This window comes from Pteronotus mesoamericanus, unplaced genomic scaffold (genome assembly GCF_021234165.1).
Source record: "Pteronotus mesoamericanus isolate MK-2021 breed Mesoamerican mustached bat unplaced genomic scaffold, CSHL_Meso_final contig_20, whole genome shotgun sequence".
Lineage (NCBI taxonomy): Eukaryota > Metazoa > Chordata > Mammalia > Chiroptera > Mormoopidae > Pteronotus > Pteronotus mesoamericanus.
Window position 1 is genome coordinate 64303562 of NW_026555085.1, and position 17158 is coordinate 64320719.

General features: G+C 34.9%; 1 protein-coding gene across 3 annotated transcripts in view; it reads right to left on the reverse strand.

Moving 5' to 3' along the window:
- The window catches only part of WASF1 (WASP family member 1), a 44351-nt gene that overhangs the window by 12777 nt on the left and 14416 nt on the right, over positions 1–17158 (reverse strand). For all 3 annotated transcript variants that reach the window (XM_054568890.1, XM_054568891.1, XM_054568889.1), the window contains exons 2-3: positions 5849–6009; positions 103–237 (exon numbers count right to left, since the gene is read on the reverse strand). In XM_054568890.1, coding sequence (XP_054424865.1) covers positions 103–237; positions 5849–5981 — 268 coding nt within the window. In that variant the 5' untranslated portion in view covers positions 5982–6009. The remainder of the gene's footprint in view (positions 1–102; positions 238–5848; positions 6010–17158) is intronic.

The window sequence follows — 17158 nt, forward strand, 5'->3', positions numbered from 1 at the left end:
AACTTGCAATAAATTTGTGTTTAATACTGTTCTTAATAAATATTTCACTCAAGCCATCTAACCTAAAATATGTGAAAGAAAACATAATATGAATAAACTTACATTCTTCCTCTTTAGGGTCAAGCTGTGTAACACTAACAGATAAACGGTCCACACGTTCTTGTAATGAGTTAACTCTGAAGGAAAAACTATGTGCTTCATTGAATAATTCTCCAAAAATATCTTCAGCATATTTACCTAAGCAAAAATTAAACATATACCATAAAATTTAACGTGATAAGAGATAAATCCCAAACAATTAAATATTTAAAGGTATTGTCCTAATGAATTTGGTGTTTTCTGAAACTAGTTTAAACTTTAAATCCTAAAGTAACCCACTTGTGACAGAGTTGAAAACCAACTCAACCCCTCGGAAATCTGGTTTTACATAACTTGACTCTGAAATGGAAATACTCTATCTGCTTTATCCATATCTAACCACTTGTTGAGGGTCAGGGAAGACTATGACATTAAAGTACATACATAAATAGAAAAAAAAAGTATATACAAATAAGTCTTTTAATCCCAAATCAGCATTCATAATTAGACTCTACACCAGATGTGAATTTCAGGCCAAGTGGCAGAATCCAAGATTCTTCATAAGCTTAATAGATGACCTGTCTCAAGTATACCCAAAATATACTTATAATTTAAACTTATAATTATATTCTCTCTTGTTTCAGTTTCTTAAAAAATCATCATAAATCTAAAATCACTGTATTTCTCTAGGTAGGTAAATTTCAATTACTGAAGAGAATAAGCCAAAATAATCTATTCTAGAAGGAGTTTTAGATGATCTACAATGGAAAAATATTCAAATGTATAACATATAAACTAATGCTAATTACAACATAAAGATGAGTCAATTACTATCTGTACTTTCAAACAAACAAGAAAAAATCGATTGTCTTCCTAAATCAAGACATTTGAGACCCAAGTATACTGTTCACATTAAATCTGGCTCAACAGTAAGCTCTGTCAAGACAGTTCCTATGACAGAAAAGTACTAAATACTTATTAAATGAATTCATTAATCTCACCAGTTTATATTTGAATAATGCTGCCTGTTTTCACAGTATATCAGTATATCATCAGTTAAACAGAGAAACATTTACTGAGGGCTCACCCTGTGCCACATAGGTGTAAGACCTACTGAATACACCAAAAAGTAAAACATAAATACAGTTCCTGTCCTAAGAGATTTTATTATTTTTAAGAAAAAAAAATTAGGACTTTCATCTCTCTATAATAAATTTTTTTAAAAAAGGAAAGTTTTGTATATATTCATTTGCTCACATACAGTTCTTTAAACCAAAATGACTGAAAATGTTTTATGTGCCAAACACTGTACCAGACCTGGGAAATATAAAATGATTAGAAGAAGGTTTCTGCATTTGTAAGTTTTGAGCAAACATTTAAACACATGAAAAGCGCGCTGGCCAAGTAGCTCAGTTGATTAGAGCATTCCCTCAAGGTTCAGGTTCAATCCTCAGTCAGAGCACGAACAAGAATCAACCAATGAATGCATAAATAAGTGGAACAACAATTTGATGTTTCTCTCTCTCCCTTTTGCTTCCTTCCTCTCTTTCTCTAAAATAAATAAATAAAGTTAAAAAAATATGAAAAGCACTTTAATAAGTTCAAATCTTTGCTTTATTTCCTTTAGGACCTTGGTATCAATTTCTTCACCTATAAAACAAGGATAAAAATATGGGCTTTGAAGAGAAGTTATAAGTGCTCTGGCCAGGTGGCTCAGTTGGTTGGAATGTTGACACATACACCAGAAGGATGGACGTGGGTTCAAATCCCTGTTTGGGGAGTATATGGGAGGCAACCAGTTGATATTTCTCTTTCTCTTTCTTCTCTTTCTTTCTCCTCTCCCACCCCCTCCCCCCACCCAATCTCTAAAATCAATATAAACATATCCTCGGGTAAGGATTAAAAAAAAAAAAAAGTTACATGAATAGGAGAGAGAGTGAACAAAGGGCCTGGCCGAGTACCTACTACAGGGTTGGAGCTCAACAACTTGTGGCTCTTACCAAAGTATGAAGAGCCACAGAGCAGAAAGAAGAAAATACAAAGTTATTCCTTTATTCATTGAATGGGAGGAACACAAATGCGAGAGAGCAATAGAAGACACAATTCCATCCCTGAAGAGCTTAGTTTAATACAGGGATCCTCAACATATAGTCTGAGTCTGTATACCATCTGAAATTATATGCAGATTTTCAAATGCATTTGCATTTTCTGCAAAGAGGGCCCACAGTTAGCCAACAGATTTTTTTAATGAGTCTATGCTCCCTCCACCACAAGTTTAGGTGCCAAGTACCTCAGTGGCTAAGATAAACACCCTATCAGTTCACTTCTCATATCCTTTCTTATTTTCTAAATCTACCTCCTCCTCCCCTCCCAGAGAGCGGTGAAAGGAAGAGTGTTTGCAATGTAAAACTGATTGTGTATATATCTGAATTTCAACTAACCTTACATTTATTATACTGCTTCTCTACTCAAGAACCTACAAGTTCTCATTATCTATGATAATAAAAATCTAAGTCCTCTCATCTGACATTCTATATCTTCCATTATCAGGTCCCATCATATTTCTCCAATCATTTACACTTTCAGTCCCCCTTATATATTTATTTATTCATTCACATTTCATTCTCCTCTCATGACTTGACTTTATGCTTATCTCTCTTTTCTCAGTTTCTGTAATCTAAAATTCATGATTTTAATTATATACTTGTGCATACTGTCCAGAATGGTTTCAGTATTCATTGTATTGACTCTTCAACTAAATTGGGGTATACTTTTTTGGGACAAGAGCCAGGTACTGTTATCTGTCCCTTGTCTGTCTATGTATCCAATTAGTTTCATCCAGCCAATCTATCCATGCTCCTACACATCTACATTGCTACCTACAGATCTGTCATATTTTCTATGCTTGCGATCGAGAAGTAGGCTCTGTCAGCTCATCTTGGCAGTATGAACTGACAATATTCAACAAGAAAAAATCCTTGGGTAGAAAGAATGTAAAAGACCCCACAGGTAATTAAGAGTCCCAATAGTGGTTAAGATGAAAACAAAATGGGAAAGAATTTTGCTATAACAGAAGAAATTTACATAAAGTGAATTTTCGGTTTTCAGTAATTACATACTATAAAACAGAAATACATTCTACCATTAAAAAAAAAAACAAACCCCCAAAAACAGATGTGCATTTTTGTGAGGAAGAGATCAGGATGTTCATGTCTCTCTCCAAGCCATGCTGAGCCTGCAGTTTACCTTCACCGCTGTGTTTCCTAGCACTTTTGGTGTTAACAATACTACCAAAGTGAAAATCTCAATTACCTGGAATCATTCTGAATAGCCAAGTTTTCTACATAATTCAGAGATTATTTAATACATTAATTATTTTTATTATTTTGGGTGGAAACTGATATAAAATCTATTCTAAACTTCCCTGTCTTAAGTAGAATACAAAATTAAACATAATTTAACCATGTCTTGAGGACTCACAGTCATGAATTGATTATGAAAATCAATCAATGTCTTAGGCTAGAAAACAGTCTTGAAATGTATATTTACTTTTACATTAAATGGTCTCTTTCCAGTTTTTATGTTGCTTCTTTCCTTATACAACTTCCTTTGCTGGAAATTACCTGTTTTGGCTGGCTTTAGTAATGCCTGCTTCTATTGAAACATATTATTTCTCCCTACTGCCTTGTTAACACTCTAAAGCATAAATATTTGAAAACCAGATCATCAAATCTCTATGAACTACCAAAGTAAAAGTAAAACAGACTCTGAGAAAGGGTCCTATTGGTTATTTTATGTGCACTGTCTTTAGTGCATGAGTTTGTTTATTCCAGCCATCTAGATAGAGGCCTTCTAAGTTTAATTCCAGGTTCTCCACTACATCAAGTGGGGAAACTATCAGGAAACTTAATTCCAGGGCAGTAAACTATTGTTACACCTTGCTATGGCACAATATTTTATTGATTTTCTCTGTTTTTTCATTTCTACACTGCTTACAAAATGCCTATACAGTATCTAATTCCAAATCAGAAGGACCCAAAACCTAATTTAGTTATATTTTTACAATGTATTTCTATTTTAAGGGTTTGGCTACAACATGACTGTGTGCATGCTAATAGGTGTTGTTGCTTAGGTTATGTAAGAAACAGTAGTTAGTACTGCAAATTAACAACCTTAATCATTATATTAGTTCTAAATTCTACATTAGGAATATACATAAAACAAGATGCCAGTATGAAACTTGAAATTCATTTTAAGAAATATTTTAACCAAATTTATTAACATCTTTTCTATGCTCTTAAAATGTAATTTAATATCAACATGCAGCTGTACTCATGTTGATACATGATCCTGTACCTGTATTATATATAAGTTCTATATGAAGTGGTGTTATGTTAGCTTCAAATAGTGCTAGGCCACAGAAAAAGTTAACAAATACCTTTAAACAATATAGTTAATCATATGTTAATACAATACCTAAGACTCTTCTTTTGACTTTTCTCTATTCTATATTTACTTTCCCAAAGAAGAAGTAAGTAAAGAATAATTTAGTGATTCACTGCCAATAACTAACCTCAAGAAATACCCACCGAAAGGGACAAGGAATACACTTAAATTCAAACAGCTAACTTTTTAATTTATTCTTACAACTGATTTCATAGGCAATGTAGAAATTTAGTGCTCTCACCAAAAGCATTCATACGTAACTTTTTACGTTGTTCTGGCTGCATGTGTACATGTCCAAATGCTCTCACTTGAACCAAATTATATTAACAACCTCTCTTTATCTTGTGCTAAGTACTCAATTATAAAAAGAAAGAAAAAAAGTTAAAAAGTAAAGAAAAGGAGAGCCAATCCTGCCTGTACGGACACTCTATGTGGAAGGTTATGAGAAGACAAATCTAAGAGCATTTTGATAATATTTCTAGGCCAAGAACACCTTGTTTTATCTTTAAAATGAAACATAAATGTCGTATTAAAAAGCTAACCCTTCAATTCAAAAGACTGGATTTATTTTTGAAATTTTCTAACATTAAATAATCTCCCATTATTCTAAGTTTAATTCCTTAACCTAGTTGCTCTGCTCTGTAACCTTACATTGGGAACACACAGCCTCTCTCCCCTCCCGTACAAGCCCCTTCCGTTGCCTTTCATTATCTGGCCAAGCCGGTTGCCTTCTGCCTGTCAGAGGCCAGGCTCACTTGCTATCTTCACATTGTGCTGCACATCAGACTCTTGACTGACACCCTAAAGTCTTGCAGACTACTCATTTGAATAACCCAATCTGTTGAGCAGTGACTATCCCACACCCTTCACTTGTAGTTATTTGACAATATAAAAATACTTCCCTAGGCTGATAAAATATATATAAAGAAAGAGGCACTAGCATCCCAAAACATAAATAGTGAAAGCCTCTGAAAAAGTAAACAGCAATAACATGGAAGCAGAAATATAACTGCTTCCTGGCTCTACCTTTCATAGATCTAATCATATTTTAAAAACAATCTCAGTAACTCTTATCCATCAGGTGATTATGTTCCTGAAGATTTTGTCCTTATTTCCCTTTCCTAGAGGAAACACACAGGGGAAGAAATGATTCTAAAACATTAATTTTACTTAAAATGACTACATTTTTCAGGATAATTCTTTATTCTCTTCAAATATCTTCCCTTCTTCCCAAGTAATCACAAGAACATCCTCTTAATTAATACTCTAAAGCATAACATTCTGGTTTGGAAGTACTATTTTTAATTGATATAAAAATACTTACTTAGGCTACTTAGTTGTCTAATTATATTTGCCAAGGAAATATTGGTTACACACTCCAGTTCATTCTTAATGCCTCTAGGCAGCGCTGTGTGGCACAAGTGCCTAGGGTCGATGTTTCTTTTCACTAATGGCATCTTGAGCTCAACCTCTGTGCCAGTTCACCTATAGAAAAATCAAATAATAAATTAACACTATTTAATTTCAACCAACACAGAGTATGATCTTATCTTTCATATTTAATAATATTTGTTAATATAAGACAATGGAAATGGGATCACATAACTAAATGAATCAAAGTTGATTTAACCTTCTTTTATCTTCAATTGTTAGAATATCAACATTATAAAAAACATTTTAAAAAAATCCCTTACTTTCAATGTCAGTTGCTTCACAGTGGTTTCATAATCACCATCACTATTATTTCCGAAAACCATTGTTTTTACTTACAACTAGGGGTTTGGTACTAGTGAACTGGTCTGAGAGGTCCTCTCTAGAAAAGTACCTGAAAGGATTAAAGCAGCTGAAAAAGTAGTATCAAATTTACATTTTCACATATGGAAGAAAAAGAGGTTACATTCTAAATCTGACAAACTCAGGGGAAGCCTGCGTAGCAGGTCTTCCAAACTCAGAGACCTCAAGTAGCCGCATAGGATGGTCTGAAAGTAAAACTTCCTATAAAAAAAACTTCCTAACTAAAAGCGAGTCATGAGGGGTAGTCTTGTAGTCAGCCAGTATCTTCCTGGACAAAAGTCAGTCTTTACCTTAACCGAGTCTGTCTGTCGTCTTTTTGCACCTACAATAACAGACCTTTGGAATGTCAGAGTAATCCTCTTCATCTAGACTCCTCGGGGCACTGTCTCCCACCAAAGCATTATCATTATTATTACCTTGTTGCCCAAATACCATTTCTATGTGCTGTATATGTTACTTGTTAACTACTCTATACCATCAATGTAAAAGAAGTATGTTTCTCTCCATTTTACTCTTTATCCAATCTCAGAGACTTTCCCACTTTGCCTTCTCCTCTCTCCTTAATCTACCACCGCTGGATTTCATGTAACCACCCTACCCTGCGCCCCCACTCTACGCCTCCTTCTTTGATTGTAATGTACAAAATAAGCTGCAAAATTGCCTTTCTCTGGAGCATTTTCTCCATCTGTTAAGATTTTGCTTCCCAGCAACTGTTGTCAGTTTGGCTCAAATAAGCTCAAAAAATTCTCTACAGGTTTGGACCATTTCTTATGTTGACACACATAAAATACATCAGGTGTTCAATAGCTCAGAGATCAAATAGTCCAAGTAGCCCTACATCCGCAAACTCATCAAAACCAACCAAATCTTTATTTAATTGATCAAAGAGTTCAATCTTCTTTGAATTACAGTCAGTCTTTACTTCCCAGGCTTCCCATATGCACAAATGTCAACTGTCACACCAGTCCCTCAACATCATGGTTCCAGTCTCACTCACCACAGTATATTAACTGTAACTGCATAAATGCAAATTTTTTTGCTAGGACTTCAGTCCACACAGCACTATGTTAAAAGAGATGCACATAATCATCAGTGACCAGTCACATTGCTTCTTTTCAAAGTAGGTTGGTGATTGGTTATTCCTCACCTGCTATTCAATTTGCCTATAGACAACAAGCATGTAGCTGGGTTACCTTCTTGCTTCCCAAGGATAAATCCATGTGAAATTTTACAAAATGGGTAATTGAAGGAGGGAAATGGCCAACAAAGGTAAAAGTGCAATAAAGAAACAAAAAATGGCCCTGGCTGGTGTGGCTCAGTGGATTGAGTGCCAGCCTGCAAACCAAAGGGTCACAGGTTCAATTCCCAGTCAGGGTACATGCCTGGGTTGTGGGCCAGGTCCCCAGAAGGGGCCTGCGAGAGGCAACCACACATTGATGTTTCCCTTTCTCCCTCCCTTCCCCCCTAAAAATAAATAAAATCTTAAAAAATTCTAAAAATATTTAAAAATTTTAAAAAAAGAAAAAATGATAATGCCAAAAAATAATACAATTCAAATTGAATGTAAGTGGAGTAATAAAAAAAATAGCTGATTATAGGATGTTGCCACTGCCACTGTTTGCAGCCCCAGATAGGCAGCCAAAGAAATCAGTGAAGTAAAACTTACTGCCATAACTGAGGGAAGTGATTGTGACAAAAAGATGTCCCAGAGGAAGTGACACCAGCAAAAACCTTCACACTAAAAGGAACTAAAGAGATATCTCACCACATTGAATGTACAAAGGATAAAATGTTGAAAGCTAATCTAAACTTAGGAGAAAGGAGTAAGACAATGTGGCAAGGCACAGGAAAGATGCTTACTCTGCTTAGCTGTTCTGTTATACAAGGCAAAGAAAGCACTGCCCAGACTACGCTTGATCAGTTTTTTACAAAGAAGTAAAATACTTTAATTCTGTTTCTAATGTTTTATATTATACTAAATTAACACATTTTACTATTTTTTATTTCCCTATACATTTATAACCAACATAGGGGAGTTCTTAATGTTTTGACAACTTTTTAAAAATACCATGGAACAACTGTAATTTTCCCCACTGATTACTAAGATAGTTTTTATGGTCTTTTTGGTCCCACTCTATCATACAGAGGCCTGCCTAAATTTACCTGCTGGTAAACAATGGTTACTGAAGAAAATAATTAATTATTTACCAAGTTTTAATGATTACCAAATAAAAAGTTTTAGATAAATCTAATTGCACCGAAGTGTCACTTGTCAACATTCTTTAAAAACAAACTTTCCATGAAATTTGTTTCCTCTGATCTGTTTGTTCATCATTTTCTCTACATTTTAAACCTTTTAAAAATTGCACAATATTAAACACAAAAACAGTATAAAATTATGAAGTTTAATGATTTAAGCAGACACATACAACCCCACGTTAAGAAATATGACAGCGTCTGGACCCCATAATCCCCTGGCTTTGGTCCCCTCCCCAATCACCCTTGCTTCCCTCCTCCCCAAATAACCATTATTCTGACTTTTATAAGCATTTCCTTGTTTTTCTTTATACTTTTACCATGTAAGCAGGTAACTCTAAACACCACAGTTTTGTTTTTACTGCTTTTTGAAGTTTATGTAAATAGAATCAAACAATACATAATGTCTTGACCTTTTCAATCAACATTGTATCTGTAAAATTCATTCATGTTGTTTTGTGTAGATGTAGGATGTGCACTTTTAGTGTTGTATTATAGTCCGCTGTATAATTACACCACAATTTATTTACTCATTTTAATGTTGATATAAGTGAGTTCGTTTCCAGTTTGAGGCTATAATGTGTTACAAAAGCAACTGTATCAGTGAACACTCCTTTCAGCTGTATAAGCAGCAGCTGCTGCTCCACATCCTCACAGCACTTGATTGATACTGTCCATTTAAAAATTCTAGCTACTCTTGTATGTTGTGATAAATTATCTGTAGTTTTAATTTGTATTTTCCCAATTACAAATCAATTTAAGTGCCTTTTCATGTTTATTGATTTTACTGAATTTTGCTCTTGCCCACTTCATATTTATCATTTGTGTTAGAGCTGACTTGTAGAAACGCTGGACAGAAGCCATTTGAAAGTTACTTTCGATGCAAATATCGTCTCTTATGTCACTTGCTATTCCACTTTTTTAGTGAACAGGTTTTTTTACACTCAGTATGGTGGAATTTAACAATCCTTATTTAAAATAGGAAAGCATAGGCTTTGAAATCATTTTCTATGATAAAATCACGTATAAGGTCTTCCATATTATCTCTTAGCTTTACTGTTTGCCTTATAATTTTATCCTCTAATTGATGTGGAATTTTTATGGTGTGAGGCAGCAACTTTCTTATATCTTAATACCATTTAATGAAAAGACTATTCCCTCTCCACTGCTTTACAGTGGCACTTTTGTCATAAATTTTTATATATTTTTACATCCATTTGGGGGCTCTGTAGTATTCCATTGGTCTGATTACCTTGAGCTAATGACACACTATCTTAACAGAGCTTTATAATAACTCCTGGTATCCAATGGGGCAAGCCTTCCTCCACTGTTCTTCAAAAAGGCTATTTATTCTTGGCCCTTTCTATTTCCATGTACATTTTCTTCGTGGTTTTTTTTTTTTACTTTGAATTTTAGAATCAGATTATCAAGTTATATACATACACACACAGAACCCTACTGGAAATTTTGTTGGAACTGTACTAAATCTATAGAGCATATTAGGGCATACTGGTATCTATACGACACTGTCATCCTATTTATGAACATATTGCATCTCCTCAATTATTTCAGGTTTTTAAAAATGTCTCAATAATGTTTTATAGTTTTAGAGATCTTACATATTTTTTGTTAGATTTATTGGTATGTATGTGATTTTTTTTCTGACATCACTTGACATGCATATATTATACTTCATATTGTCTTTACTATATATATATACACACACACACACACACACACATATATATATACATATACACACACACACACACGCACAATTGACTTTTGAGCACTGACCCTATATCCAGATACTTTCCTAGTCTCCTCTAACCTATCTATTATTTTGGGTTTTTAAAATGTACATAATCTACCATATTTGAATAATAATAATTCCTCCTTTCCAATCTTTTTTTTTCCTTATCACTAACTAGAACCTTTAACAATGTGAAATAGAGGTAATGATAATAGGCACTCTTGTCTTTTTCCTGAACCAAAGAAAAGCCTTCAACATTTCACATGATGTCTGTAACAGGTTTTTTGTTGTTATTGTTGCTTTGTTTTGTGATGTCTTTTAACAGGTTAAGGAAGTTCCTATATAGTACTAGTTCCTTCTTTTTATCTTTTTTACATCTTCACCTGAGGATACGTTCATTTTAGGGGGGGAGCTGAAGAGAGAGTGAGAGCAAGAGAGACACAGAGAAACATCGATCAATTACCTCCATATGCACTCCAACCTGGAACTGAACCCACAACCTTCTGGTTTATAAGGTGACACTCCAACAAACTAAGCCACCTGGCCAAGGCCAAATTTGCTTTTTATCATGAATGATGTTTTTATCAAGTGTTTTTCCGTATCTATTATGAAAGTCATATAACTTTCTTTTATTGTGAATGTGGGAAACTACACTGGTTAATTTTTTTTATGTTAAACAACTTTGCATCCTTGGAATAAGCCCAGCTTGGTTGAGATGGATGTGTAAGGAGAATACTGGCTTGCCAAAGCTACCCATTTTCTAGTCCCTAGAATCTGTGAATATGTTATATTACAGGGCAAAGGGAAATTAAGATAGCAGGTATAATTAAGGTTGCTAATCAGCTGACCTCAAAATACGGAAATTTTATCTTTTTTACATATACAGCTGGATTTGGGTTTGGTTTGTTACTATGTTTAATAATTTTTGCATTTATATTCATGAAATTGGTCCATTATCTTCCTCTCGTGTAACGTCCTTGAGAGGTTTTTTTTTTATTTGCTTTGTATTAAAGTTATGCTGGTCTAATAAAACAAGTTGGAATATATTCCCTCTTTCATTATTCTTGGGAATAAGCTGTATAAAAAATGGACTATTTTTTAAAATGTTTGGTATGGTTTACCTATGAAACAATTTAGCCTCAAGTTTTCTTTGTGGGAAGATTTAAAATTATGAATTTTCTTTAACTGTCATGGAATTTTTGAGATTCTCTATTTCTCTTGTTAATTTTGCTAAGCTGGTTTTCTAGGAATTTATCTATGTCTACAGTTTTAAATTTGTTGACATCAAATTATTCTTATAACTTTCCTATCATTAGAAGATTATATTCTTTTCCATCTATTACACTGACTAATTATGCATCCTCTATTTTCCTTTATCACAAAGGGCTTATCAATTTTATTAATCTTTTTAGAAAACCAATTTTTGGCCTCATTAAATCTCACTATTGCATGTTTGCTTGCTACTTCATTATTGACAATTCATTATTTCTTTCCTTATCTTTTCTGTGGGTTCAATATGCCGCTCTTTTTAAAACTTCATTGATATGAATGCTTAATTTTATAAATAAAATTAAAGCCATAGATTTCCCTCCAAGCATATATTTAATTGTATCCCTCCAATTTTGATATCTAGTCTTACTATTGTTCACTGCAAAATATTTTCTATACTCTAGCAATGGGTAAAACATTTTTATTTATTCTCTAGCAAAAACTATTGCTAGTTGTACTAAATATGTCAAATGTGGAAGTCAGTTCCCAACGGTGGTCAGGAGTACAGGGTCTGACCCCAGGGAGATGGGTGTGAACCCAGCTCTGCCGTTTACAAACTGTGCTAAGGCCTTTGATCCCTCAGCACCTCTGGGGCTACCACCTACTTCAGATGGTTGTTTATGAAGATTAAATGAGATAGTGATTAGCATAGGCCTGGTACACAGCAAAGAAGAACTCAAAAATGTTATTTTTTTGTGTGAAAAAAATTTTAAAGTATCTCTTATAAAGGAATCTTCCAAGGATAATAGGCCACCCTATCTTAATTGCAATTTCTTTCATTTTAAAAGACAATATTTGAATGAGAGGGAACAGCAGGGATTTCTGCCACTTTCGCCTTTTATGAACTTTTATTTTGCACGACTGCAGATCCATTACGTATGTGCTTGTAGAAAAGTGCTTTGTTGAATCTTCAGATAGACTGTTTTGCTTTAACATAGTCAATAACCAAATCTGAATGTTCATGTTTAAGACTCAGAAAAAACCAGAATCAAGGTTTTAGGAGCTCTGTACCAGGAACCAGGAACCAGGGACAAAGACCAACCATATGTTTATTATATCACAATATCACAAGAAGCAATTCTGCAAATTAAAATGCAGATATATCTTAATCATTTACTCTTGTGTCTATAATCCTAATAGTCCAAAAGTATTGAATACACTCAATTTGTTGCCTTTATGGCTAAAGTCACTAGGCACTGTATTCTTTCACCTCCTTTTTATACCAAAAAAATGAAGGACACACAAAAAAGATCCAATTTTCAGAATTCTAAAAGTCCACTTGCATGCAATGTCTTCTAAAAAAAAGAAAAATTGTGAAACTATTGTTCAGCAAGGACCCATTCCTTACAAATAACACTTCTCTGGCTAGTCCATGGCATTTAAGGAAATTAAAAATCTTAGTCTCCATCCTCTTATCACCTCCCACATTCCCCCAGCACTATGAATGCCTTGCTTGCTCCACCAAATAGCCCAAGCCAATTTTGTGCAGTAATTTTTAAATAACAGTGCATTGTTACCCGTAAGTATTATCTACTTTATGCAACCTTACGTACCTTAGGACTCATAAATTAAAAATGGCCACAAATTCTTTGCAACTCTTTAATACCTTATCTCCATACTCCCTGAATATGGGTTGACTGTGGTTTTGACAAAATTATCTGGTGGAAGTGACACTGTGACTTCCAAGTTTAGGCCTCAAAAAAACACACACACACACACACCAACCTCATGTTCCTTCAACTGCTCTCTTAGAACTCTTCCACAGACTAGCTCAGATGGCATCCTGGAGATACATGGTCCAGCCAGCATCCAGAACAAACTGCCAGCCACATGAATGAGTTCCTATTAGACTATCCAGCCCCAGCTGAGACAACTGGAGCCACGTGAGTGACCTTGAGAGGATAAGCAGATGAAGGGATCAGCCGATCCCAGTCCAAAATGCTGAACTAAAGAATCATAAACAAATCACTAAGACTTGGCATGGTTTGCAGTGATAGGTGTGACTCAGTGCATTGAGTACCGGCCTGCAAATCAAAGGGTTGCTGGTTCGATAGCTAGTCAGAGCACATTCCTGGTTTGCACATCCCCAGTGGGGGCTGCTCGAGAGGTTTCTCTCCCTCCTTCCTCTCTCTCTAAAAATAAATAAAATCTTAAAAACAACAACAACAACAACAGTTTGGTGTGGTTTATCATCCTGTGAGAGATAAGATACTGCACAAAAAATCCCCTTCTAAAGAAATGAGATTATTTTTGCATAAAGCTAGTAAGTTGTATTTTTACCTTTAATTAAATCAAAATTGCTAATCTGATTAAAACTGCTGTTTTGGTATTTGATCTAATAGCAGTCACATGAGACATTAAAAAAACAAACAAACCTATCACTTATAAAGTGATACGGCACAAAATTCTGCCGCAAAGGACAACCTCATGGAAGACAGTGAAAAACTCAATCCTTTATGAACAAATGTGAATCAATATAAACACTGAAAACCTGGTCACTGAAATTGCGATTGCATCATAACAACCTGATGTAAAATCCTTACCCGGTGAGCACTAGGACCCAGGGCTCTGTATGTCTACTCCGCCTCCTTACTTCCCTACTCTGGAGGGAACCTCCACTGCCTACAGAAGTCTGAGCATTTCTTATCTTTATAATCTGAATGGTTTTTAAACATTTATGAAACGTTTCTAAATAATCTCATTTGAGAAGCAACACAGTGGACATTACACAGTGGACAGAGCACAGACTTTGGGTCAGGGAGACCTAAGTTCAATAATGCTGTGTGTGATCATTAAGAGTTATTTTAAGGGTTAGAAATGGGAAATACATAAAAATTTTGAGTCTCTAGCAAGTAATAGCATTCCAATAAATTCTATTTTTCTACAATTTAGTAAGATTTATTAAGGAACTTGATCTTACCAGTTGGTTTTTCTTATGTAACAAACGGCCTCAAAAATTAGTATCTTAAAATAACTAATTCAGAGTCGGCAATTTAGGGTAGGCTCAGCTGGGCAGTTCTGCTGATCTTGGCCAGCCTTGCCCATGTGTCTGTAAACAGCTGCCTGGTAGACAGGACTGGCTGGTCTAAGGTGGCTCAGCTGGGATGGCTCATCTCTATTCTAAACAGTCTTTCATCATCTATCGGGCTAGCCTAGACTTGATTACATGCGGAAACGTGTAAGATCTCTGCCCAGTATGAGAACTCACAAAACATTACTTCCACCAAGTTTATTGCCTAAACCACATCACAAGGCAAACTAAGTCTTAAAGGATGGAGGAACGGAGTCAAGGAGCTGCTTATTGTGGTCATTTTTGCAAATCACCACAGTTCTATATATTTGATATTGTGTTAATAATATCAGATATATACCTAAGTGCTACGTATATATGCTATATATATATGTAGATGTGCATGTTTTTAATGTATTTAATTATATTAAATCATTATAAAAAGTACTTAGGAGAAAAATAGGCTATTCCTATTTTACATGTGGGGAAATTAAAGTTCAGGGAGCTAGTAACTAGTCCAAAATACTACTACATAAATGGCAGAGTCAAAATTGAAAACCAGGTTTTCTAGGTTCTATCTACTTCAATGTTTTTTCCACTGTACCATCCTAAGCTATTAAGGAAACTGATTGCAAGATCTTAGTGGTCCTATAAATATTTCCATAAAGTAGCCTCTAAATAATGTCACGTAACAAAATATTTTATCTTATAATCTGAGATCTAAGTTTTACAATCTATTAGCCTAACACATTACATGTGGTCAACTTTAAAAAGAAGCAGTTTACATGGCACAGGAGTAATTCTATTTCAGTTTTGATTCTGGAAAACTTTTTTTCAAAGAATTCATTCAACAAATTTCTACTGAATGCCTGTGGCCTACGCCAGTCACTGTACACTGTATCACTGTACTAATACTGAAGATACAACACAATAATCTGCTCTCATACTTTTTATCAAAAAGTTTTTCCCATATTAAGATGCCCTCCTTAAGATTGCTGGGGTCTACTATCGTAATAGAAGCATATTTCATTTTACATTCCAACCCTGCAACACCAAGTTCAACAAATTGAGTCAACCTGTTAGCAGATATTCACAAATAAGGATTTAATTACTGAAATCAGAGTTTATCAATCATTCTTGACTCTTCCCTCCATTCATCGCCCACATCTTTTGTTCCATTTGGGTGATCCTACCTTCACAAAATATATTAACTTGTCCGTCCACTACTCTGAAATTCCATTAACACTACCTTAGATCAAGCCACCATCATCTCTTGCTCAGACCAGAACCGACAGCCATTTGGTCTCTCTGTACCCATTCTTGCCTTTTTAGATGAGCCAGTGATATTCTTAAAATGAGTATGATCACGTTCTTTCTCCTGCTTAAAATCCTTCAAAACAGCTTCCTGTTCTAAATGTAATCCCTTCTCTGTAGTCTCTTAAGAACCTGCTTACCTTTCAATCCTTCCCTTGAGCCCTTCCCGTTGCTCCAGTCACACTGCCCTCTTTCCTGTCACACTAAGATCTTTATTGCTATAGGGCCATTATATGCACTGCTTCCTCTTTTTTTAAAAATTTAATCTTTATTATATTTTTTCCATTACCATTTAGCCTCCTTATATCCTCCTACCCCAGCAGTCACCACCCTGTTGTCCATGTCCATGAGTCCTTTTTCCTTTTTGCTCATTCTCTCCACCTCCTCATCCCCACCATTGGCTGTCATCCTGCTCTCCATCTGAGTCTGTCCCCATTTTCTTTGGTAGTTCAGTTTGTTCATTAGATTCCACATATGAGTGAAATCACATAGTATTTGTCTCTGATTGGCTTATTAGACTTAGCATAATTTTCTCCAGGTCCATTCATACTGTGGCAAAGTGGTAAAACTTTCTTCTTTTTTACGGCCGAGTAGTATTCCATTGTGTAAATGTCCCATATTTGTTTCATCCACTTGTCTACTGACGGACACTCAGGCTGCTTCCATATTTTGGCAATTGCAAATAATGCTACAATGAACATAGGAGTGCTTAGGTTCTTTCAAATGAGCGTTTTGAGTTCCTTCAGATATATTCCCAGGGGTGGGGTTGCTGGGTCAAAAGGCAGATCCATTTTTAATTTTTTGAGGGATCTCCACACTGCTCTCCACCAATCGGCATTCCCACCAACAGTGCAAAAGGGTCCCCTTTCTCCACATCCTCATCAGTGCTTGTTATTTGTTGATTTGTTGATAGTCATTCTGACAGGTGTGAGATGATATTTCATTATGGTTTTAATTTGCATTTCTCTGATGATTAGTGACGTTGAACATCTTTTCATATGTCTATTGGCCCTCTGTGTGTCCTCTTTAGAAAAGTGTCTATTCAGGTCCTTTGACCATTTTTTAGGTGGGTTGTTTTTTGGTGTTGAGTTTTATAAGTACTTTATAAATTTTGGATATTAACCCATTATCAGATATATCAGGAAATATGTTCTCCCATTTTGTGGAATGTCTTTTTGTTTTGTTGATGATTTCCTTTGCTATGCAAAAACTTTTTAATTTAACCTAGATGCATGTTT